A 27002-nucleotide genomic window follows, 5' to 3' on the forward strand; every position below is an offset into this window, starting at 1 on the left:
ATACCCCTCCTCGGGTCTCAGGCAGTACATAACCTCTTCCCTGGGATCTCAGGTAGTACATAGCCCCATCCGCGGGTCTCAGGTAGTACATAGCCACGTCCCTGGAATCACAGGTAGTACATAGCCCCCTCCCCGGGTCTCAGGCAGTACATGACCTATTCCTGGGATCTCAGGTAGTACATAGCCCTGTTCCCGGGTCTCAGGTAGTACATACTCGCTTCCCAAATCACAGGTAGTGCATAACCCCCTTCCCAGGTCTTACACATTCCCCTCCCCTGGTCCCATGTAGTACACAGCCCCACCCCTAGGTCCCAGGAAGTACACAGCCCCCTCCACGGGTCCCAGGTCGTACACAGCCTCCTCCCCGTGTCCTAGGTAGTGCACAGTCCCATCTCTTGGTACCAGGTAGTACATACCCCACTCTCAGGGTCCCAGGTAGTACAGAACCCTCTCCCTGCGTCCTAGGTTGTACATAACTGCATCCTTAGGGCCGCATGTAGTACATAGCCCCTTCCCTGGGTCTCAGGTAGTACATAATAACCCAATCCCTGGGGGTCCCAGGTAGTACACAGCCCTCTTCCCAGACTCTAGGAAGTATGTAATCCCCTCCTCGGGTCCCAGGTAGTACATAACACCATCCCTGCGGTGTGAGGTAGTACATAGCCCCATCTCTGGGTATCAGGTGGTACACTACCCCTAGATAGCACATAGCCCCCTTCCTGGATACCAGGTAGTACATTAGTACATATCTTGGGCCCCAGGTGGTACATAACCCCCACTCCGGGTCCGAGGTAGTTCATAACCCCTACCCATGGGGTCCCAGGTAGAACGTATCTCCCACCCCGGGTCTTAGGTAGTACATAGCCCCATCCCTGGAACCACAGGTAGTACATAGCCCCATCCCTGGAACCACAGGTAGTACATAGCCCCCTCCTCGGGTCTCAGGCACTATATAACCTTATCCCTAGAATCTGTTGTACAGCCCCATCTCTGGAATCACAGGTAGTACATAGCCCCGTCCGCGGGTCTCAGGTAGTACATAGCCCCATCCCTGGGATCCCAGGTAGTACATGACCTCCTCCTTGGGTCTCAGGTAGTGCATTATTACCTCCTTGAGGTTCGATATAGCACTTAACCCCCTTCCTGGATCTTAGGTAGTACATAAACCCATCATAGGGTCCCAGGTAGTACACAACACCATCCCTGGGGTCCCAGGTAGTACACAGCCCCCTCCCTGTGTCCTAGGTAGTACACAGTCCCATCCCTGGGGTCCCAGGTAGTACACAACCCCATCCCTGGGGTCCTAGGTAGTACACAGCTCTTTCCCCAGGGTCCCGGGTAGTACATAACCCCATCCCTGGATCTCAAGTTGTACGTATCCCCCTTCGTAGGTCCCAGGTAGTACACAGCCCCTCTTCGGGACCCAGGTAGTACACAGCCCTCTCATCGGGTCCCAGGTAGTACATAGACCTCTTCCCGGGTCTCAGGTAGTACATACTCCCTTCCCAGATCTCAGGTAGTACATAACGCCCTTCCCAGGTATTACACATTCCCCTCCCCTGGTCCCATGTAGTACACAGCCCCACCCCTAGGTCCCAGGAAGTACACAGCCCCCTCCACGGGTCCCAGATCGCACACAGCCTCCTCCCCGTGTCCTAGGTAGTACACAGTCCCATCCCTAGGTCCCAGGTAGAACACAGCCCCCTCCCCGGGTCCCAGGAAGTACACAGCCCCCTCCACGGGTCCCAGGTCGTACACAGCCTCCTCCCAGTGTCCTAGGTAGTACACAGTCCCATCCATAGGTCCCAGGTAGTACACAGCCCCATCCCTTGGTACCAGGTAGTACATAACCCACTCTCAGGGTCCCAGGTAGTACAGAACCCTCTCCCTGCGTCCTAGGTTGTACATAGGGCCGCATGTAGTACATAGCCCCTTCCCTGGGTCTCAGGTAGTACATAACCCAATCCCTAGGGGTCCCAGGTAGTACACAGCCCTCTTCCCAGACTCTAGGAAGTATGTAATCCCCTCCTCGGGTCCCAGGTAGTACAAAATCCCATTCCTGCGGTATGAGGTTGTACATAGCCCCCATCTCTGGGTCTCAGGTGGTACACTACCCCTAGATAGCACATAGCCCCCTTCCTGGATACCAGGTAGTGCATTAGTACATATCTTGGGCCCCAGGTGGTACATAACCTCCACCCCGGGTCCGAGGTAGTTCATAACCCCTACCCATGGGGTCCCAGGTAGTACGTATCTCCCACCCCGGGTCTTAGGTAGTACATAGCCCCATCCCTGGAACCACAGGTAGTACATAGCCCCATCCCTGGAACCACAGGTAGTACATAGCCCCCTCCTCGGGTCTCAGGCACTATATAACCTTATCCCTAGAATCTGTTGTACAGCCCCATCTCTGGAATCACAGGTAGTACATAGCCCCGTCCGCGGGTCTCAGGTAGTACATAGCCCCATCCCTGGGATCCCAGGTAGTACATGTCCTCCTCCTTGGGTCTCAGGTAGTGCATTATTACCTCCTTGAGGTTCGATATAGCACTTAACCCCCTTCCTGGATCTTAGGTAGTACATAAAGCCATCATAGGGTCCCAGGTAGTACACAACCCCATCCCTGGGGTCCCAGGTAGTACACAGCTCTTTCCCCAGGGTCCCAGGTAGTACACAGCCCCCTCCGTGTGTCCTAGGTAGTACACAGTCCCATCCCTGGGGTCCCAGGTAGTACACAACCCCATCCCTGGGGTCCTAGGTAGTACACAGCTCTTTCCCTAGGGTCCCTGGTAGTACATAACCCCATCCCTGGATCTCAAGTTGTACGTATCCCCCTTCGTAGGTCCCAGGTAGTACACAGCCCCTCTTCGGGACCCAGGTAGTACACAGCCCTCTCATCGGGTCCCAGGTAGTACATAGCCCTCTTCCCGGGTCTCAGGTAGTACATACTCCCTTCCCAGATCTCAGGTAGTACATAACGCCCTTCCCAGGAAACTCCCTTCCCGGTTATTACACATTCCCTCCCCCCCCCGGGGGTTCCCTATGGGTCCAACAGCCCCCCCCCAAGGTCCCGGAAGTACCCCACCTCCTCCCCGTTTTCCTAGGTTTTCACATTTCCCCCCTAGGTCCAAAAGTGAAACACGGCCCCCCCCCCCCCTTGGGCCCCGGGTTAAACCCAAAACCCCCCCTCTCCGGGTCCCCGGGAAGTAAAACAGCCCCCTCCAGGGGCCCAGGCGTAAAAGGGCCTCCCCCCTCGTGTCCCTGGGTTAGACACAGTCCCAAACCATAGGTCCCGGGAAATTTACACAGCCCAAACCCCTTTGTTTCCCCAGGTAGTACAAAACCCAAACTCTCAGGTCCCAAAAAAAAAACATAACCCTCCCTGCGCCTTTAGGTTTTACTTTAGGGCCCCCATGTGGGTAAAAACCCCCCCTTCCCTTTGGGTCTGGGGTTTTTACATCCCCCAAAACCCCAAGGGGTCCCAAAGTACACACCCCCTTTCCAGACTCTAGGAAGAAATTAAAATCCCCTCCTGGGGTTCCCAGGGTACAAAAAAACCCCCCCCCCGGTTTTGGGGTAGTAAACACCTTCATTTTGGGGTTCTCAGATAGCACAAACCCCCCCTTCCTGGATACCGGGTAGTAAAAATTAGTACATATTTTGGGGCCCCCCAGGTGGTACAAAAACCCCCCCCCCCAGGCCCCTTTAAAAAAACCCCCCTTTCCCCCATGGGGTTTCCCAAAAGTACTATCCCCACCCCTGGCTTGGGTTTAAACTTTGCCCAAACCCAAACCCCACGGTAATTCAAAGCCCCCTCCTTGGGTCTTAAACTTCCTTTAAAAAACCTTATCCCTAAACCCTTATTAACGGCCCCATCTTTTGGAATCCCCGGGTTTTGTACCCCCCCCGGGGTCCGGGAGAAAAAAGGCCCCACCCCAGGGATCCCAGGAATAAAAAACCTTTCCCCCTTGGTTTCAGGTAGTGAATTATTACCCCCAAAAAGGGTTCAAAAATTACCTTTAAAAACCCCCCCCCCTTCGGTTCTTGGGTGTAATAAACCCATCAGGGTCCTAGGGAAGTACACAACCCCACCCCTAGGTCCTAGGTAGTACAAAACCCCATCCCTGGGGTTTCCCAGGTAGTACACAACCCCATCCCGGGGGATCCTGGGTTTATACCCCAACCCCTTTCCCTTTAGGGTTCACAGGTTTACCCCAACCCCCCCTTTTGGGGTCCGGTAGTACAAAAACCCCCCACCCCGGGTGGTCCCAGGTAGTACAAACCCCCAAATTCTAAAGGTCCCGGGTAGTACCCCCCCCCCCCCCCCACCCCCCCCCCCCCCCCCCCCCTTCAAACCCCAAACCCGGGGGGGGCCCCCAGGTATACACAACCCCACCCCTGGGGTCCGTAGTACACCCCCCAAACCCGGGGCCCCCCCGGGTTGGTTCCCCCCCAAACCCAACCCCCCAAAAAAAAAAGGGGTCCCCCCCCTTAAAAAACCCAACCCCCCCACCCCGGGGCCCCTAGTCCCCCAAACCCCTCCCTTTTTCCCCGGGTAAAAACCCCCCCCCAAACCCTTTTCCGGGAAAGTAAAAAACCCCCAAACCCGGGGCCCCCGGGAGTACACAACCCCATCCCTGGGGCCCCCAGGTTTCACAACCCCACCCCTTTGGGGTCCCTGGGAAACACGGGTCCCATCCCGGGGGTCCCAGGTAGTACACCCCCCCACCCCCTTATTCCCAGGTAGAACACAACCCCCCCCCTTGGGGGCCCCAGGTATTTCAAAACCCCCCAATCCCTGAGGTCCCAGGAATTAACAACCCCTTCCCTGGGGCCGGTAGTAAACAACCCCCCCTGGGGTCCCAAGGTACAAAACCCCTCCCAGGCCCCCAGGTAGAACACAACCCCATCCCTATTTTCAATTTTTGTTCGAACCCCCTTCCAAAAGGCCCCGGGGGTTTTTACAAAACCCCACCCCGGGTTCTCAATTTTTACTTTTCCCCCCTTCCTAGGTACTTTAGTACACAACCCCACCCCGGGTATCTAAGTTGAAAACCCCCTTCCTAGGTCCCAGGGTATTTCAAAACCCCCTCCCTCATCTCAAGTTTTTCTTTCCCCCTTTCCTGGCCCCGGGAAAGAAACCAGCCCCCTCTTGGGCCCCGGGTTTGAAATTTGCCCTTTCCTTCCCGGGTTTTCTCAGTATACACACTCCCCTCCCAATCTCGGGAAAATTTAATAACCCCCTTCCGGGTTATTACAATTCCCCCCCCCGGGGGGTTTTTTGTGGGAACAAGCCCCCCCCTGGGTTTCCCGGGTTTTACAAAAGCCCCCCCAGGGGTCCCGGTATTTTACAGAGCCCCCCCCCCGGGCCCTTTGGTTTAAGAAAAAAGGGCCCCTCTCTGGGTCCCAGGTAAAACACAGCCCCCCCCCCGGGGGGGCCCAGGAATTTCCACCCCCCCCGCGGTCTCAAGTATTACATACCCCCCCTTTCCGGGTTCACGGTGGGTACTTTAGCCCCCCCTTTCGGACTCGGGCGTCCCAAAAACCCATCCCTGGGACCCCCAAAAGGGTACTTATCCCCCTTTTGGGTTTGTCGGGTGTACACGCCCCCCCCTTTGGGTTCCGGGTTTGAAAAAAAGCCCCTTCCCTTGGAACCGGGTTAGTACAAAACCCCACTTTCGGGGGCCCCGGGTTAGTACAGTCCCCTCCCCCTTTTGGGGCCCGGTTTTTCTTAGGGCCGCATGAAGTACAAAACCCCCCTTTCCCCCTGGGTTTAAAGGTAAGAACAAAACCCAATCCCAGGGGCCCGGGTTTTAACACACCCCTTTTCCCAGACTCTGGAAGATGAAATCCCCCCTCGGGGTCCCAGGTATACATAAACCCATCCCTGCGTTGGGGTTGTAAAAGCCCCCACTCTGGGTCTTCCCCCCCTTAGAAGACAAGCCCCCCCTGGTACCGGGGATTTCATTAGTACATTCGGGCCCGGGGTGGTACAAAAACCCCCACCCCGGGCCGGGGTTTTCATAACCCTTCCCCGGGGCCCCAGGTGACGTATCTCCCACCCGGGTCTTAGGTATTTTTAAAGCCCCACCCCTAACCCGGAAAAGTTAAAACATAGCCCCCTCCGGGTCTCAGGCACTATATTAAACCCTTATCCCTGACTGTTTAACCCCACCTGGAACACGGTTAGTCATAGCCCCTCCGCGGGTCTCGTATCATGCCCACCCGGACCCGGTGTACTTCCCCTCCTTGGGTCTCGGTGGGCATTATTACCCCTTGGGTTCGAAATAGCCTTAACCCCCCCCTGGTTTTGGGGAAAAAACCCTTTCTGGGGCCTAGGATACAAACCCCCTAGGTCCAGTAGTCAAACCCATCCCTGGGCCCCGGGTGTACAAACCCCTTTCCCTGGGGTCCTAGGTTTGTACACAACCCCCCATCCCTGGGCCCCAAGGTTTACACAACCCCCTCCCTGGTCCGGTATACAAAACCCCCATCCTGGGGCCCCAGGTAGTAAAAACCCCAATTCCCTGGGGTCCCGGGTAGTACCCCCCCCCCCCCACCCCCCCCCCCCCCTAACCCCACCCCGGGGGGCCATGTATTTCACAACCCCATCCTGGGGCCCCATTAGTACAAAACCCAACCCGGGGGGTCCAGGTTTTTCACAACCCCCAATCCCTGGGCCCCCCCGGGTTATTTAAAAAACCCCACCCTGGGGTCGAAAGTCCCAAACCCCACCCCTGGGGTTTCCCAGGTTTTTAACCCCCCCACCCCTTTGTGTCCAGGTAGTACAAAACCCCATCCCTGGGGTCCCCAGGAGATCAAACCCCATCCCTGGGGTCCCAGGTTTTAAAAAAAACCCCCATCCCTGGGGCCCCCGGTTGAAACACGGGTCCCTTTCCCGGGGGTCCCAGGTAGTACCCCTTCCCCACCCCCTGGGGTCCCAGGTTTTTCACAACCCCCCCCGGGGGGCCCGGGTAGTTCAAAACCCCCCAATCCCTGAGGTCCCAGGAAAGTAGACAACCCCTTCCCGGGGGCCCGGTAGTATAAAAACCCCCCCCGGGGGTCCCAATTTGTAAAAAAACCCCCTCCCTAGGTCCCGGGTTTGAACCCCAACCCCTTTCCTGGTTCTCAAGTTTTTTTAAAGATTTTTTCCAAAAGGCCCCCGGGGTTTTACAAAACCCCATCCCGGGTTTTTAAAGTTTTTACTTTTCCCCCCTTCCTGGGCCCCCGGTAGTACACAACCCCACCCCTGGATTCAAGTTGTAGTATCCCCTTCCATGGCCCCAGGGTATTTCACAACCCCATCCCTGGATCTCAAGTTGTTCTTTTCCCCCTTTTGGCCGGTTGGTCCTGGGGAAGTACCAGCCCCCTTTTTTTGGGTAAAAAGGTTGTAATTTCCCCCTTCTTCCCGGGTTTTCTCAGTAGTACACATCCCCTCCCAGATCTCGGGTTTAGTACAAAACCCCCTTCCCCAGGAAATTCCCCATTCCCCCCCTGGTCCCATGTAGTCACACCCCCACCCCTGGGTTTCCCGGGGTATTACACAGCCCCCCCCACGGGTCCCAGGTAGTACGAGCCCCCCCCCCGGGTCTTAGGTATTACACAGGCCCATCTCTAGGTCCCAGGTAGAAAAAAAAGGGCCCCCCCGGGTCCCAGGTAGTATTTCACCCCCCTTGCGGTCTCAAGTTTTACATACCCCCTTTCCCTGGATCAAAGGTGGTCATACCCCCCTCCCCGGTCTCAGGCGTACATAACCTCATCCTTGAGATCCCAGGAAGTACATATCCCCCTCCTTGGGTGTCGGGTAGTACACAGCCCCACCCCGGGTCCCGGTAGAAACCCCACCCCAAACCCCTTTTGGTCCCAGGGGTAGTACAAAACCCACTCTCAGGGTCCCAGGTAGTACGGGAACCCTCCCCTGTGTCCTGGGTTTGTTACATGGGCCGCATGTAGTAAATACCCCCTTCCCCGGGGTTTCAGGTAGTAAAAAACCCAAATTCCCTGGGGTCCCGGAAATTACACAGCCCTTTTCCCCGACTCTAGGAGTATGTAATCCCCTCCTCGGGCCCCGGTAGAAAAAACCCCAATTCCTGCTTTTTGGGTTGAAATTTACCCCCCATTTTCTGGGTTTTCAGGTGGTACATCCCCCCTTTGATAGCACATAGCCCCTTTCCTGGACACCAGGTTGTCGATAGTAATGTTGGGGCACCATGTGGAAACAAAAACCCCCCCCCCCCGGGTCCGAGGTAGTTCTTTAACCCTTACCCAGGGGTTTTCCCCAGGTTTTGGGTATTTTTCCCTTCCCAAAAACCCCCCCGGGTTTTCTTGGGGGTTTGGGTATTAGCCCCCCCCGGGAAACACAAACCCCAGGTTTCCCCCAAAAAAACCCCCACCCCTGGAACTACAGGTAGTACATACCCCCGTCCGGGGGTTCTCAGGTAAAAACATAGCCCCATCCGGGAAAAATACAGGTATCATAGCCCCGTCCGCGGGTCTCAGGTAATACATAGCCCCATCCCTGGAACTACAGGTAGTACATAGCCCCCTCCGCGGGTCTCAGGTAGTACATAGCCCCATCCCTGGAATCACAAGTAGTACATAGCCCCCTCCTCGGGTCTCAGGCAGTACATAACCATGTCTGGGATCTCAGGTAGTACATAGCCCCCTATTTGGGTCTCAGGTAGTACATAACCCCATCCCTGGGATCCCAGGTAGTACATGTCCTCCTTGGGTCTCGGGTAGTGCATTATTACATCCTTGAGGTTCGAAATAGCACTTAACCCCCTTCCTGGATCTTAAGTAGTACATAAACCCATCATAGGGTCCCAGGTAGTACACAACCCCATCCCTGAGGTCCCAGGTAGTACACAACCCCATCCCTGGGGTCCAAGGTAGTACACAACCCCATCCCTGGGGTCCCAGGTAGTACACAACCCCATCCCTGGGGTCCCAGGTAGTACACAACCCCATCCCTGGGGTCCCAGGTAGTACACAACCCCATCCCTGGGGTCCCAGGTAGTACACAACCCCATCCCTGGGGTCCCAGGTAGTACACAACCCCATCCCTGGGGTCCAGGTAGTACACAACCCCATCCCTGAGGTCCCAGGTACACATCCCCATCCCTGGGGTCCCAGGTAGTACACAACCCCATCCCTGGGGTCCCAGGTAGTACACAACCCCATCACTGGGGTCCCAGGTAGTACACAACTCCATCCCTGGGGTCCCAGGTAGCACACAACCCCATCCCTGGGGTCCCAGGTAGTACACAACCCCATCCCTGGGGTCCCAGGTAGCACACAACCCCATCCCTGGGGTCCCAGGTAGTACACAACCCCATCCATGGGGTCCCAGGTAGTACACAACCCCATCCCTGAGGTCTCAGGTAGTACACAACCCCATCTCTGGATCTCAAGTTGTACGTATCCCCCTTCCTAGGTCCCAGGTAGTACACAGCCCCTCCTAGGGACCATGGTAGTACACAGCCCCCTCTTCGGGTCCCAGGTAGTACGTAGCCCTCTTCCCGGGTCTCAGTAGTACACACTCCCCTCCCAGATCTCAGGTAGTACATAACCCCCTTCCCAGGTATTACACATTCCCCTCCCCTGGTCCCATGTAGTACACAGCCCCACTCCTAGGTCCCAGGTATTACACAGCCCCCTCCACGGGTCCCAGGTAGTACACAGCCTCCTCCCCGTGCCCTAGGTAGTACACAGTCCCATCCCTAGGTCCCAGGTAGAACACAGCCCCCTCCCCGGGTCCCAGGTAGTACTCAGCCACCTCCGCGGGCTCAGGTAGTACATAGCCCCCATTCCTGGATCACATGTGGTGCATAGCCCCCTCCTCGGATCTTAGGCAGTACATAACCTCATCCCTGGGATCCCAGGAAGTACATGTCCTCCTCCTTGGGTCTCAGGTAGTGCATTATTACCTCCTTGAGGTTGGAAATAGCACTTAACCCCCTTCCTGGATCTTAGGTAGTACATAAACCCATCATAGGGTCCTACGTAGTACACAACCCTATCCCTGGATAGATAGCCCCTCCATGGGTCCCAGGTATAGTCTAAAACGTCATCCTTGGGATCCGAGGTAACATATAGCCCCCTTCCTGGATCCCATTATTGCATATACTTATAGAGTCCATAATCGTACATAACCCCATCCCAGGGGTCCCAGGTAGTACATAGCCTCCTCCTTGGGTCTTGTGTACTACTGGTAGTACACATCCTTTCCCCGGGTCCCAGGAAGTACATAGTTTCCTCGCTGTTCCCAGGTAGTGCATAGCCCCCACCCCTGTAGTACATAACCCCAGGGATAGGGTCCTAGGTAGTATACAGCCCCCTCCCCTGGTCTTAGGTAGTACATAACTCCATAACGGGCGTTAGGTAGTACATAGCCCCCTATCGGTTCCCAGGTAGTATATAGACCCCTCCCTAGGTCCCAGGTAGTACATAACCCCATCCCTGGGGTCTCAATTAGTGAAGAGCCTCTTTCGCGGGTCCTAGGTAGTACATAGTCCCCTCTTCTGGTCTCATGTAGTACATAACCCCATCTCTGGGGTCTCAGGTAGTACATAGCCCCTCCCCGACTCCCAGGTAGTACATAACCCCATCCCTGGTGTCCCAGGTAGTACATAGCCCCATCCCTGGTGTCCCAGGTAGTACATAGACCCATCCCTGGTGTCCCAGGTAGTACATAGCCCCATCCCTGGTGTCCCAGGTAGTACATAGCCCTCTTTCTGGATCTCAGGTATTAAATACATAAGCCAATCCCTGGGTACCTTACCCCTTCCTAGGTCTCGGGTAGTACACAACCCCTTCCCTAGGGCCCCAGGTAGTATGCGGCCTCCTCTCGGTTCCCAGGTAGTATATAGCCCCCTCGCTGGGTCCCAGGTAGTACATAACCTCATTCCTGGGGTCCGAGATAAGATATAGCCCCCTTCCCGGATCCCGGTAGTGCATACACTCATCATAGGGTTCATAGTAGTACATAGCCCCATCCCTGGGGTCCCAGGTAGTACGTAGCCCTCTCCCTGGGTCTTATGAAGTACACAGCCCTATCCCGAGTTCCTTGCTAGTACACAGATAGTTTCCCTGGGCCTCAGGTAGTACATAGCCCCCCTCACTGGGTCTCAGGTAGTACATTACCTCATACATGGGGTCCCAATAGCATAGCCCCCTCTCTGGGTCCCAGGTAGTACATAAGCCCATGGGTCTCAGGTAGTCCAATACCTCCACCTTGAGGTCCGATGTAGCACATAGCCCCCTTCCTGCATCCCAGGTAGTACATAAACCCGTCATAGGGTCCCAAATAGTACAGAACCCCATCCCCGAGGTCCCAGGTAGTACATAGCCCCCTCCGGGTCTCAGATAGTACACAACCCCCTTGCCGGTTCCGAGGTAGTGCACGGCTCTTTTCCCCGGGTAGTACATTGCCCCCTCCTGTATCCCAATTAGTACGTAGCCCCTTCCCCGGGTCTCAGGTATTACATAACCCCATCCCTAGGATTCACGTTGTACACAGCCCTCTCTTCAGGTCATAAGTTGTACATAGCTCCCTCAACAGGACCCAGGTAGTACATAGCCCTATATCCGTGTCCCCGGTACTACAAAACCCCCTTCTCGGATCCCAGGTAGTACATAGCCACTTCCTCAGGGTTTCAGGTAGTACGTAGACCCCTTCATGAGACCTAGGGAATACATAGCCCCATCCCTGGTAGTACACGGTCCCTCCTCGGGTCCCACGTAGTACACGGCCCCCTCCCCGGGTCCCAGTTAGTACATACCCCCATCCCTGGGGTGCCAAGTAGTACACAGTCCTCTCCTTTAGGTTTCAGGTAGTGTGTAGCCCCCTCCCAGGGTCCTAGGTAGTACATAACCCCATCCCTAGGGTCCCGAATCATGCATAGCCCCCTCCCTGTCTCAGGTAGTATATTTTCCCTTCCATGGGGGCCCCAGATAGCACATAGCCCCCTCCCTGGATCCCAGGTAGTACATAAGACCGTCCCTAGGGCCCCAGGTACTACATGACCCCATCACTAGATCTAAAGTAGTACATATTCCCCTTCGTAGGTCTCAGGTAGTACATAGCCCCATCCCTGGGTCCCATGTCGTACATAGACCCTCCCTGGGCCTTAGGTAGTACACAACCCTTTCACTGGTAGTACACAGATCGTTTTTCTGGGTCCCAGGTCGTACATAGCCCCCTCACGGATCCCAGTTAGTGCGTAGCTCCCACCTTGGTTGTACATAACCCCATCCCTGGGGTCCCAGTTAGTGAATAGCCACCTTCCCGGGTCCTAGGTAGTACATAGTCTCCTCCTCTGGTCTCATCTAGTACATAGCCCCATCCCTGGTGCTCCAGGTAGTACATAGCCCTCTCCCCGGGTCTCAGGTAGCACGTAACCTCATAGCTGGGGACCCAGGTAGTGCATAGCCCCCTTCCTTGGGGTCTGAAATAGCACATAGCCCCCTTCCTTGGGGTCCGATATAGCACATAGCCCCCTTCCTGGATCCCAGGTACTATATAAACCCGTTATGAGAACATGTGGCTATATTGGGGCTAGGTATACCCGAGGGCGGGGATTACGGCCTGATGTAGAGATTATGGGTCTAAGTAAACCCCAAGGGTGGGGATTCCGGCCTGAGAAAGAGAACACGGGGGCTAGGTATACCCAGGGCAGGGATTCCAATCTGGGTTAGAGAACATAGAGCTAGATATACCCGAAGGAGGGGATTCCAGGCAAGAATAGTAAATGTGGGGCTATATATACACCAGGGCGGGGATGACGGCCTCGGGTAGAAAACACGGGGGCTAGGTATACCTCAGGCTTGGGGTAGAGAACACGGGCTAGATATACCCAAGGCCCGGCCTCCATCCTTTGAAAGAGAACTTGCGGGTATACAAGAGTCCAGTAATTTGCCCTGGGGTAAGAACATTGGGCTAGATTTTCAAAAGCCGCCCCCTTTGAAAAACATGGGCTAGGTATACCCCAGGGCGGGGATTCCGGCCGGTTGTGGAAGGTTGGGGCTAGGTATACTCCAGGAGGGATTCCGGCCTGGTAGAAAACAAGGGGCTAGGTATACCCAAGGCGGGATTCCACCTGGGTAGAGAACAATGCTGGATATTAGCCGGCTAGGTTACCCCAGGCTGGAAACCCGCCTGGGGTAAAATCCCGTGAGTTCATACCTCACCGGAGAAACTAGTAGAAACATGGCTATATTGGGCTAGGTATACCCAAATGGCGGGGATTGGCCTGGGTAGAGAACACGGGCTAGGTATACTCGGGCAAGGCATCCCGGACCTGGGGTAGAAAACAGGGGCTAGGTATACTCAGCGCGGGATTCCGCCTGGGTAGAGAACATGGGCTAGGTATTCCCCAGGAGGGGATTCCACTGGAGTAGAGAAGCATGTTTACCAGGCGGATTTTCCGGGGGGTAAAAACCCCCCCCCCCACCAAAACCACCTTAAAACCCCCCCCCCCACCCCCCCCCCCCCCCCCATACCAATATAGAACCATGTTCTTCCCCAACCCGGAACCCCCGCCTTTGGTATACCATCCCCGTTTCTAACCCAGCTGGAACCCCCCTGGGGAATACCTGCCCCGGGCCGGAATCTCCTCCTGTGGTATACCTTTTTTCAAATAGAGCCATTTTCTTACCGCGGGGCCGAAACCCTTTCCCGGGGGTATACCTACCCCCATGTTCTCCCCCCCCAGGCAGTTCCCCCCCGGGGGTATACCAACCCCCGGTTCCCCCCCAGGCCTGTTCCCACCCGGAAAAACATGCCCTAGTTCCTCCCCGGGCCCAAGAACCCCCGCCCCGGAATACCAGACCCGAAGCCATATGTTTTTCCTAAAGGTTGGAATCACCGCCCTGTGGTATACCTAATCCAATATTCTCTATTCCAGGTTGGAATCCCAGCCCTGGGGTATACCTAGTCCCCGTGTTTTCTACCTCAGTCCGGACAAACCGCCCTGGGGTATACCCCAGGGGAGGGATTCGGACCTAGAGAACATGGGGCTAGGTACAGTATAGGGCGGAGATTCCGATCTGGAGTAGAGAACATGGGGCTATATTGGGTCTAGGTATACCCCAGGGTTGGGATTTAGGGCTCGGGTAGAGAACACGGGGCTAGGTATACCTCAGCGCGGGGATTCCGACCTAGGGTAGAGAACATAGGGTAAGGTATACCCCAGGGAGGGGATTCCGATCTTGGATAGAGAACATTATGCTAGGTAATACAGACCCATGTTCTCTACCTCAGGTCGGAATTTGCGACCTCGGGGGATACTTAGCCCCCGTGTTCTCTACCCCAGGCTGGAAACCCCGACCTGGGGTATACCTAGCCCCTTTGTTTTTTGTCTCAGGCCGGAAGCCCCGACTTGGGGTAAAGAATACTGGAGCTAGGTATACCCAAGGGCTGGGATTCCGACCTGGTGTAGAGGACATGGGTCTGTATTAGGGCTAGGTATACTCCAGGAAGAGGATTCCGGCCTAAGGTAGAAAACAAGGGGGCTAGGTATACCCCAAGGCGGGGATTCCAACCTGGCGTAGAGAACATAAGGCTGTATTTGGGCTAGGTACACCCAAGGGCGGGGATTCCGGCCTGGGGTAGAGAACATGGGTGTATATTGGGGCAAGGCATACCCAAGAGCGGCCTGAGGTAGAAAACACGGGGACTAGGTATACTCAGGTCGGGGATTCCGGCCTCGGGTAGAGAACACGGGGCTAGGTATTCCTCAGGGAAGGGAATCCGGCCTGGGGTAGAGAAGATGGGGCTAGGTATATCCCAGGGCGTTGATTTCCGGGTGGGGTAGAAAACAGGGGCTAGGTATTCTCCAGGGCGGGTCTATATACCACCATGGAGTATACCTATCCCCCCCATTGTTTTCTACTGCAGGCCGAAATCCCCTTCGTGGAGATACCTAGCCCTAGTATAGAACCATGTTCTTTACCCGGGCCGGAATCCCCGCCTTTGGGTATACCTATCCGCCCTGTTCTCTAACCCAGGCCGGAAACCCCCTGAGGAATACCTAGTCCCCGTGTTCTCTACCCCAGGCCGGAATCTCCTCCCTATGGTATACCTAGTTTCAATATAGAGTCATTTTCTCTACCGCAGGTCGAAATCTTTTCACTGGGGTATACCTAGCCCCTATGTTCACCCTGGGTCATAATTCCCACCCTAGGGGTATACCTAACCCCCGTGTTCTCTACCCCAAGCGTGAAGCCCCACCTTGGGATATACCTAGACCCGATATAGCCATATGTTCTCTACCCAAAGTCGGAATCCCCGCCCTGTGGTATACCTAATCCAATATTTTCTATTCCAAGCTGGAATCCCCGCCCTCGGGTATACCTAATCCCCATGTTCTCTACCTCAGCCCGGACAAACCGCCCTAGGGTATACCCCAGGGCGGGGATTCGGACCTAGAGTAGAGAACATGGGGCTAGGTACAGCACAGGACGGGGCTTCCGATCTGGAGTAGAGAACATGGGGCTATATTGGGTCTAGGTATACAGAAGGGTGGGTATTTAGGGCTCGGGTAGAGAACACGGAGCTAGGTATACCCCTAGGGCGGAAATTCCGACCTGGGGCAGACATGGGGGCTAGGTATACCTCCGCGGGGATTCCGACCTAGGGTAGAGAACATAGGGTAAGGTATGCCCCAGGGAGGAGATTCCGATCTGGGGTAGAGAACAGGTCGGAATTCGCGACCTCGGGGGATACTTAGCCCAGGTGTTCTCTACCCCAGGCCTTATACCCGACCTGGGGCATACCTAGCACCCCTTGTTTTCTGTCTCAGGCCGGAAACCCTGCCCTGTGGTAGAGAATACTGGGGCTTGGTATACCCAAGGGCGGGGATTCCGGCCTGGGGTAGAGAATACTGGGACTAGGTATACCCCATGGCGGGGATTCCAACCTGGCGTAGAGAACATAAGGCTGTATTGGGGCTAGGTACACCCAAGGGCGGGGATTCCGGCCTGGGGTAGAGAATACTGGGACTAGGTATACCCCATGGCGGGGATTCCAACCTGGTGTAGAGAACATAAGGCTGTATTTGGGCTAGGTACACCCAAGGGCGGGGATTCCGGCCTGGGGTAGAGAACATGGGTGTATATTGGGGCAAGGCATACCCAAGAGCGGCCTGAGGTAGAAAACATGGGGACTAGGTATACTCAGGTCGGGGATTCCGGCCTCGGGTAGAGAACACGGGGCTAGGTATTCCTCAGGGAAGGGAATCCGGCCTGGGGTAGAGAAGATGGGGCTAGGTATATCCCAGGGCGTTGATTTCCGGGTGGGGTAGAAAACAGGGGCTAGGTATTCTCCAGGGCGGGTCTATATACCACCATGGAGTATACCTAGCCCCCTTGTTTTCTACTGCAGGACGGAATCCCCTTCGTGGATATACCTAGTACCAATATAGAACCATGTTCTCTACCCAAGGCCGGAATCCCCGCGTTTGGGTATACCAGTATAGGGCGGAGATTCCGATCTGGGGTAGAGAACATTGTTCTCTATCCCAGGTTGGAATTTGCGACCTCGGGGGATACTTAGCCCAGGTGTTCTCTACCCCAGGCCTTATACCCGACCTGGGGCATACCTAGCACCCCTTGTTTTCTGTCTCAGGCCGGAAACCCTGCCCTGTGGTAGAGAATACTGGGGCTTGGTATACCCAAGGGCGGGGATTCTGGCCTGGGGTAGAGAATACTGAGACTAGGTATACCCCATGGCGGGGATTCCAACCTGGCGTAGAGAACATAAGGCTGTATTGGGGCTAGGTACACCCAAGGGCGGGGATTCCGGCCTGGGGTAGAGAACATGGGTGTATATTGGGGCAAGGCATACCCAAGAGCGGCCTGAGGTAGAAAACACGGGGACTAGGTATACTCAGGTCGGGGATTCCGGCCTCGGGTAGAGAACACGGGGCTAGGTATTCCTCAGGGAAGGGAATCCGGCCTGGGGTAGAGAAGATGGGGCTAGGTATATCCCAGGGCGTTGATTTCCGGGTGGGGTAGAAAACAGGGGCTAGGTATTCTCCAGGGCGGGTCTATATACCACCATGGAGTATACCTAGCCCCCTTGTTTTCTACTGCAGGACGGAATCCCCTTCGTGGATATACCTAGTACCAATATAGAACCATGTTCTCTACCCAAGGCCGGAATCCCCGCCTTTGGGTATACCTATCCGCCGTTCTCTAACCCAGGCTGGAATCCCCCTGGGGAATACCTAGTCCCCAGGCCGGAATCTCCTCCCTGTGGTATACCTAGTTTCAATATAGAGCCATTTTCTCTACCGCGGGTCGAAATCCTTTCCCTGGGGGTATACCTAGCCCCCATGTTCTCCATCCCAGGTCAGAATTCCCACCCTAGGGGTATACCTAACCCCCGTGTTCTCTACCCCAGGCCTGAATTCCCACCCAGGGATATACATAGCCCTATGTTCTCTACCTCGGCCAAGAATCCCCGCCCTCGGATATACCTAGACCCGATATAGCCATATGTTCTCTACCTAAGGTTGGAATCACCGCCCTGTGGTATACCTAATCCAATATTCTCTATTCCAGGTTGGAATCCCAGCCCTGGGGTATACCTAGTCCCCGTGTTTTCTACCTCAGTCCGGACAAACCGCCCTGGGGTATACCCCAGGGGAGGGATTCGGACCTAGAGAACATGGGGCTAGGTACAGTATAGGGCGGAGATTCCGATCTGGAGTAGAGAACATGGGGCTATATTGGGTCTAGGTATACCCCAGGGTTGGGATTTAGGGCTCGGGTAGAGAACACGGGGCTAGGTATACCTCAGCGCGGGGATTCCGACCTAGGGTAGAGAACATAGGGTAAGGTATACCCCAGGGAGGGGATTCCGATCTTGGATAGAGAACATTATGCTAGGTAATACAGACCCATGTTCTCTACCTCAGGTCGGAATTTGCGACCTCGGGGGATACTTAGCCCCCGTGTTCTCTACCCCAGGCTGGAAACCCCGACCTGGGGTATACCTAGCCCCTTTGTTTTTTGTCTCAGGCCGGAAGCCCCGACTTGGGGTAAAGAATACTGGAGCTAGGTATACCCAAGGGCTGGGATTCCGACCTGGTGTAGAGGACATGGGTCTGTATTAGGGCTAGGTATACTCCAGGAAGAGGATTCCGGCCTAAGGTAGAAAACAAGGGGGCTAGGTATACCCCAAGGCGGGGATTCCTGCCTGGGGTAGAGAATACTGGGACTAGGTATACCCCATGGCGGGGATTCCAACCTGGCGTAGAGAACATAAGGCTGTATTGGGGCTAGGTATACCCAAGGGCGGGGATTCCTGCCTGGGGTAGAGAATACTGGGACTAGGTATACCCCATGGCGGGGATTCCAACCTGGCGTAGAAAACATAAGGCTGTATTGGGGCTAGGTACACCCAAGGGCGGAGATTCCGGCCTGGGGTAGAGAATACTGGGACTTGGTATACCCCATGGCGGGGATTCCAACCTGGCGTAGAGAACATAAGGCTGTATTGGGGCTAGGTATACCCAAGGGCGGGGATTCCGGCCTGGGGTAGAGAACATGGGTGTTTATTGGGGCTTGGCATACCCCAGAGCGGACTAGGTGCACTCAGGTCGGGGATTCCGGCCTCGGGTAGAGAACACGGGGCTAGATATTCCCCAGGGAGGGGAATTCGGCCTGGGGTAGGGAGGATGGGGCTAGGTATATCCCAGGGCGGTGATTACCGGGTGGGGTAGAAAACAGGGGGCTATGTAATACTCCAGGGCGGGTCTATATACCACCCTGGGTTATACTTAGCCCCATTGTTTTCTACTGCAGGCCGGAATCTCCGTGGATATACCTAGCCCCAATATAAAACCATGTTCTCTACCCCAGGCCGAAATCCCAGCCTTTGGGTATACCTATCCGCCCTGTTCTCTAACCCAGACCGGAATCCCCCTGAGGAATACCTAGTCCCCGTGTTCTATACCCCAGGCCGGAATCTCCCTATGGTATACCTAGTTTCAGTATAGAGCCGTGTTCTCTACCCCGTCAGAATTCCCGCCCTAGGGGTATACCTAACCCCCGTGTTCTCTACCCCAGGCTTGAATCCCCACCCTGGGATATACCTAGCTCTATGTTCTCTACCCCAGCCAAGAATCCCCGCTCTTGGATATACCTAGACTCGATATAGGCCATATGTTCTCGACTCAAGGTTGGAATCCCCGCCCTATGGTATACCTAGTCTAATATTCTCTATTCTAGGCTGGAATCCCCAGGGCGGGAATTCGGACCTAGAGTAGAGAACGTGGGGCTATATTGGGTCTAGATATACCCCAGGGTGGGGATTTAGGGATCGGGTAGAGAACACGGGGCTAGGTATACCCTAGGTTGGGTAGAGAACATGGGGTTAGGTATATCCCCAGGGTGGGAGTTACGACCTGAGGTAGAGAACATTGGGTCTAGGTATTCCTCAGCGCGGGGATTCCGACCAAAGGTAGGGAACAGAGTAAGGTATACCCCAGGGAGGGGATTCCGATGTGGGATAGAGAACATGGGGCTACCTATACCCTAGGGCGGGGATTCCGGCCAGGGGTACAGAATACTGGGGCTAGGTATACCCTAGGGCGTGGATCCCAACCTGGGTAGAGAACATACGACTATATTGGGGCTATGTATACCGAAGGGCGTGGATTCCGTCCTGAGGTAGAGAACATGAGTGTATATTGGGTTTAGATATACCGTAGGGTGGGGATTCCCGCCTGAGGTAGAAAACGGGGGCGAGGTATTCCCCAGGGCGAGGAATCCGGCCCTCGGGTAGATATGGGCTAGATGTATCCCAGGACGGTAATTCCCTCGTGGGGTAGAAAACAGGTGGCTAAGTATACTCCAGGGCGGGTCTGTATACTGACGGCCGGAATGCCCTTCGTGGATGTACCTAGCCCCAATATAGAAAAAATCTAAGTTTTCTCCAGGGCGGGTATATAAATCGCCCCGAGGTATACCTAGCCCTCTTGTTTTCTGCTACAGGCCAGAATCCCCTCCGTGGGTATACCTAGCCCCAATATAGACCCATGTTTTCTACCCCAGGCCGGAATCCCCGCCCTGGAGTATACCTGTCCACCCTGTTCTCTACCTCAGGCTGAAACTCCCCGGGGATATACGTAGTCCCAGTGTTTACTCTAGGCCGGAATCTCCACCCTGGAGTATACTTAGTTTCAAAATAGAGGCACGTTCTCTACCGCAAGTCGGAATCCTCTCTCTGGGGTATACCTAGCCCCGTGTTCTCTACCCCAGGTCGGAATTCTCGCCCAAGGGGTATACCTAGCCTCCGTGTTCTCTACCTCAGGCCTAAATACCCACCTTGGGGTATACCCAGCCCCATGTTCTCTACCCCAGCCAAGAATCTCCGCCCTTTGATATACCTTGACCCAATATAGCCATATGTTCTCTACCCCAGGTCGGAATCCCCGCCCTGTGGTATACCTAACCCAATATTCTCTACTCCAGGCTGGAATCTTCGCCCTGGGGTATGCCTAGTCCCCGTGTTCTTTACCTCAAGCCGGACTAACCACCCTGGAGTATACCCCAAGGCGGGGATTCCGACCTGGATAGAGAACATGGGGTTAGGTATAGCACAAGGCGGGGATTTCGATCTGGGGTAGAGAACATGGGGCTAGGTATACCTCAGGGTGGGGTTCAGGCCTGGGGTAGCGACCACGGGGGCTATGTACACCTCAGCGCGGGGATTCCTACCTAGATAGAGAACATAGGGTAAGGTGTTCCAGATTGAGGGAATTCATATCTGGGGTAGAGAACATTCAGGCCTGGGATAGAGATTACCGGGACTAGGTATACCCCAGGGCGGGGATTCAAACCTGGGGTAGAGAACACTGAGCTATATTGGGGCTACGTATACCCAAAGGCAGCGATTCCGGCCTGAGGTAGAGAACATGGGTCTATATTGGGGCTAAGTATACCCCAGATCGGGGATTCCGGCCTGAGGTAGAAAACGGTGGCTAGGTATACCCCAGGTAGGGTATTCCGGTCTGGGGTAGAGAAACGGGGGCTAGGTATTTCCCAGGGCGGGGAATTCGACCTGGGGTAGAGCAGATGGAGCTAGTTATATTCCAGGGCGGGTATTCCCGCATGGGGTAGAAAACAGGGGGCGAAGTATACCCCAGGGCGAGTATGTGTACCGCCCTGGGGTATGCATAGCCCACTTGTTTACTGCATGCCGGAATCCCCTTCCTATGTATACCTAGCCCCAATATAGACCCATGTTCTCTACCCCAGTCCGGAATCCCCGCCCTCGGATATACCTATCTGCCTTGTTTTCTCCCCCTGGCCGGAATCCTCCTGGGGTATACGTAGTCCCCATGTTCTCTATCCCTGGCCGGAATCTCCTCCCTTGGGGTATTCTTACATAAAGTATAGAGTTATATTCTCCACCGGAGGTCGGAATCATTTCACTGGGGTGTACCTAGACCCATGTTCTCTAACCCAGGTCGGAATCATTGCCCAGGGGTGTACCTAACCCCATGATCTCTACATCACGCCGGAATCCCCAAACTGGGGTGTACCTACATTCAATATAGATTCATGTTCTCTTTACCAGGGTGGAATCCCGCTCTGGGGTATACCTTGCCCAGTATTCTCTACCCAAGGCTGGAATCCCCGCCTTGAGGTATACTTAACCCCATATACTCTACTCCAGGGCGGGGATTCTACCTTGGGGTACATAACATTGGGTTAGGTATACCACAGTTCGGGGATTCCGACCTGGGGAAGAGAACATATGGCTATATTGGGTCAAGGTATATCAAAGGGCGGGGATTCTTGGCTGGGGTAGAGAACATGGGGCTAGGTATACCCCAAGGTGGGTATTTAGGCCTATATTGGGTCTAGGTATATGGGAGGGTGGGGATTCCTGCTTGGGTCAGATAACATGAGGCTATATTGGGGCTAAGTATACCCCAAGGCGGAGATTCGGCCTAGGGTAGAGAAAACGGAGGATAGGTATACCCCAGGGCGGGGATTCCGGCCTGGGGTAGAGAACATAAGTCTACATAGGGGCTAGGTATACCCAGGAAGGGAATTTCGGCATGCAGTAGAAAACAATGGGGCTAGGCATACCCCAGGCCGGTACATAGACCAGCCTTGGAGTATACTTATCCCCATGTTTTCTATCCCGCGCGGGAATCCCCGCCTTGTGATATACGTATCTAGCCCCACATCTACCCCAGGCCGATTCCCCGCCCTGGGGAATACCTAGCCCCCGTTTTCTACCTCAGGCCGAAATCTCCGATCTGGGGTATACCTAGCACCAATATAGACTCATGTTCTCTACCTCAGTCCGGAATCCCCGCCCTTGGGTATACGTAGCCCCAATATAGCTCAGGCCGGAACCCCCGCCGGGGTTATACCTATCCCCGTTCTCTAGTCCCTAGGTCGGTAGAGCCGCCCCATTAAAACTTAGTGTTCTCTCCCACCAGGTCGAAAGCCCTGCCTCGGGATGTACCTTATGTCATTATAACTCCGTGTTTTCTCCTCCCAGGTCGGACGCCCTACCCCAGGGTGTACCTTACGTTATTATAATCCTATTTTCTCCCCCCAGGCCGGAATTCTCGCCCCGGGGTGCCTTACGTCATTATAACTATGTTCTCTCCCCAGGTCGAAAGCCCCGCCCCAGGGTGCACCTTACGTCATTATAAACCTATGTTCTAGCCCCCCCCCCCCAGGTCGGAATCCCCGCCCCAGGGTTTACCTTACGTCACTTTAACCCCGTATTCTCCCCCTTCCCCCAGGTCGTAAGCCCCGCCCCGGGGAGTCGTGGTGTCCCGTGTGTGGAGTCACGTTGCGGCAGGGGGAGCTGGAGGCCCACCTGACCCACGAGCTGGACAAGCTGGCGCGGCTACCCCACACCCGCCCACTCTCCCAGCGCACGCCCACGCCCACTACCTCAACGCCCACCAGCACCACACCCACGCCATCCTCCTCGTCAGCCGCCACCAGCGTGGCGGCCTCGGTCACCTCGCCCCTCAGTCCACACCCGGTCCACGCCCGCGCCCGAGACCCCGGCTGGGATGTGAGTATATCCCACCACACCCACTCATTCTGTGCCACGCCCATGATGATCCTGTACCACGCCCACAGAGGTGCTATACCACGCTAACACTCCTCCTGTACCACGCCCATACTCGTCCTGTACCACGCCCACACTCATCCCGCACTACACCCATACTCGTCCCGCACCACGCCCACACCACCAGCAACCGTCCCCACAGTGCTGCCCACAGCGCCATAAACAGCGCGGTGGACGGGATGCTGTAAAGCCTCACAAATTGGTTCCTCCTCATCTTATTGCATGCTAATGTCCCCCTTCCCCGTAAGAGCCACCCCACCTCCCTCTTTAAGTGTTTTACGCACTCTTAAAAATCTCTCCCACTCAGTTGTAAAGTGCTCAGGAACTTACTTTAAAGTGTTTCTTCGCTTGGAATACTCCTCTTTTAAGTGGTTCGTCTTCAACATATATATATATATATTCTCCCTTGTGTCCTGCTTCTGCTCTGTTGCATGTCTTCAGGGAGAGTTAGTCACCAGCTTTATTGCTAACATGGACACACCTTTATACCCGTCCGAGTGTAAGTGAACAGAAAGGATTGTATTACAACAGTTGATTTGTCTGTTAAACTTACTGTTAAACGGGGGAAACACTCGGATGGGTTGCTTAGGCTCTTTGATAACAAGAGTCGTGGGTCGTGCTGAACAGGTTCTTCATCATGGCATCCTTAAGTGTTATGACCCTTGAACGCGGCGCTCCGATCCTTTAGGCCTCTTTTTTTTTTCACCTGATTATCTAAGGTCAAGTTAAAGGCCAGTTCATATCCAAGGGTCTTACCACAGTGTTCAAGGGTCATACCACAGTACTCAAGGGAATGTGTAAGGGTCCGTCACTCTTACCTTTCATCACGCCTAGCTCTTCTCTCTTTAGCGTTGAATGAGAAGCTATTTTCATATATATCTATATATATATATATATATATATATATATATATATATATATGTGTGTGTGTGTGTGTGTGTGTGTGTGTGTTTACATATACACAGTATGAAGACAGTAACTGATAACATCATATAAACATAGGAAGTTGAATTATACATTGACACTTTTCCCCCGTGACCTTAACGTAAATATATTTACATTATTTGACTTACGGTTAAATCATTTATAAATAACACTTCATTTGTATCTTAAAAACTGGCTTTGAGGTTTTAATTTTTATTTTAGACTTGAAAAATTGGCAGAATTTTACTGGATTTTAATTGCCTGCCTAACCAATTACAGTTTTTACGATACAAAATAATAAAAAAAAAAATTAGACCCGTGCGTACGAATATCCGTTTATATTTATTTTTCACCCCACGTACATTATTAGTGGACAGAGTAAACAATTTCTGCAGCTAATTACGTAAGAACTACTTTTCACTATTTGCACGCTATTAATGATAGCGATGAAGTGACTTTTTTTTTTTTTTTTTTTTTTTTTTTTTAATTCGCGATTTTATCCAACCAGCTCGGCAGGTTTAGCCATGTCCCATCTCGTGTTTAGCTTCAAGGCCAGCGCGTGTAAACAAGCCTCTCTCGCGTGGTATGATCTACATCAACTCTGCTTTACGTAAAGTTCCCGTGGCTCCAGTTTCCTTTTGTGTGGTGAATTGAGACGCTTAATCCGTATTTGTTAAATGATTTTTCCAGACATGTGGACAGCATTGTGAATACCGGTAATATGACTAGTACATAAATAGGGCATTTTGGCTTAAAGATATAATTGGCTTTACTTGTAATTGGAGTGATTAATGAAGTATGTGTTTCATTGGCGAAACGCTTGAGCACGACGGTACAACATTTGAACACGACGGTACAGCCCTTGAGCACAACAGTACAACGCTTGAACTCGACGGTACAGTCCTTGAGCACAACGGTACAGGCCTTGGGCACGACGGTACCGCCCTTGATCGTGACGGTACAGCCCTTGAGCACGACGATACAACCCTTGATCGTTACGGTACACTCTTGAGCACCACGGTACGACCCTTTAGCAAAACGATATAGCCCTTGATCCCGACGGTACAGCCCTTAAGCACAACGAAACAGCTCTTGAACACGACAGTACATACCTTGAGCACCACGGTAGTTGTCTTGAGCACGACGGTACGACCCTTGATCACAGTATGGGGAGGCGGTGTTTACATAACGTGACTTTCATCACAAAACACCAGGACGCGTCTGAAGAACCAGACATCACACTTCATCCCTTTCGTCATGTCTGAATTTTTGTGATGGGTTGTTATTGCCACTGTGAAGGTTGTTCGTTGGTGGGCTGTTAGCTACGTCGAGTATTTCCTGTTGCAACCACCAGCCCGGCTTTGTTAGGCTACCCGGGAACACCAGTCGACGTTTTGAACGATGAATCCGCGACGGGAGGTTTGGGTCGGGAGGAGGAGGAGGAGGTCGGGGAAGTCGGTGTGTGGGTCCTTTTGTTCAGGATGGGTTGGGTCGGTATTCCTGAGTGAAGGAGTGTGGCGGGGTGAGGGGCGGCGGTAGGAGCATCAGCGCGGGCGGAGTATCAAGCGTAGCGGGAGATTATATCGTTAGTTTTATTGTTTTATTGACACCGGCGGTCGCTTACCCAGCCTCCCTCCAGCCCCTCCTCTCGTTAACACATCTCACACTTGCCCTTCTAAAGGCCCGGATTCCCGCCCAGCCCTGTAACTCCACAATAGCCTCGTAGTCCGTCAAACCCTCGCCTTCCTCATGCCACCCCACACCCCTGAGGATGGTAGCGGCGTACAGTAGGCGTAAAGCACTGGGGTACAAGCTGCTTCTATGGCTGCGGGAGACCCGATCATGTCTCGTCCCACAAGTGTACAGTAACTATGTGAACTCTTTCCTTCAACACGATGGGCCGATGTGTGAGCACAGTGGATCAGGTCGTGGTCCAAGGCTGTCATCATACCACAGGGTCGTACCGTCGTGCTTAGGGGTCGTATTGTCGTGTTCAAAGGTCGTACCGTCGTGCTCAGTAGTGGAATCGTGTAAGGGAGGAGGTCACCTACATATCATACTACATACGTGTTAATGGAGTAAAGAAACATGTCTCAGTAATATAATTCACTGAAGCCTGTCTTCGTGAGAGAGGGAAGGGTATGTTGCGTGGGGGGCCCCCGACAGGAGGCCGGGTTGTAAGACAGGTCATTGTGTAGTGAGGAGTGCTGGAGGACCTCGGGGAAGGAGGGGTAGGGGGATGATGGGGCTGGTGGTGGTGGGGGATGGGATTTACACCTGGAACCAAACATGTGTAAGGTGAACACACGAGGCCAGAGTCTTGTATCGTAGGGGAGTGTGGTGGTGGAGTCGGTGTATGTGTGTGTCTCTGTGTGGAGGGGAGGTGGGTGTAGGACTTGTACACTTGGAACCGGAAGTCCTGCACTACTCCCAGGGGACATTTCCCAGGCTACAGTGTTACCATTCTGGGGACGTGTGGTGGTGTGTATCTGTTGCATGGTTGTACCGAGAACAAGTCATGCGGGATTTGTTCTCCACTTTGGAGACACTCTGGTGAACTAATGGAACGAACAAAACCCGCTTCTTTTAACAGACCCACACACGAGGTAGTTATACAAGATTACCTTGTTTAGGACGTAAATATGTATTTGCCTTTATCCATTTTGACTGGAGCGTTATTACTATAAGGGGTAGGGTGAACGAGAACTGTGGAGGAACACACGTCAGGAGTGGCGCGGGAAGCGTGTGTGGCTCGTAATCGATTATATCTTCCCTATTGAGTGTATCTGTGCGGGGAGGAGAGGTGGAGGTACAAGGCCGCCCACACACACACACTCCTTTGACCCGAAACAGCCTGGCTAGGCCAAGACTGGGTTGGAGGTGCACCAACACCAGGCAACACATCCTTGTATTCCTCTTGCCTTCGCAGTGTTGTCAGCAATGACACTTGTTGCTCAGACCC

At 54.1% G+C, this 27002-nt stretch overlaps 1 protein-coding gene across 4 annotated transcripts in view; it reads left to right on the forward strand.

Moving 5' to 3' along the window:
* LOC139746107 (uncharacterized) overlaps window positions 1-27002 on the forward strand; it is a 131595-nt gene that overhangs the window by 98525 nt on the left and 6068 nt on the right. For all 4 annotated transcript variants that reach the window (XM_071656946.1, XM_071656944.1, XM_071656947.1 and 1 more), the window contains one exon: window positions 22779-23059. In XM_071656946.1, coding sequence (XP_071513047.1) covers window positions 22779-23059 — 281 coding nt within the window. The remainder of the gene's footprint in view (window positions 1-22778; window positions 23060-27002) is intronic.

Source organism: Panulirus ornatus, chromosome 64 (genome assembly GCF_036320965.1).
Source record: "Panulirus ornatus isolate Po-2019 chromosome 64, ASM3632096v1, whole genome shotgun sequence".
Lineage (NCBI taxonomy): Eukaryota > Metazoa > Arthropoda > Malacostraca > Decapoda > Palinuridae > Panulirus > Panulirus ornatus.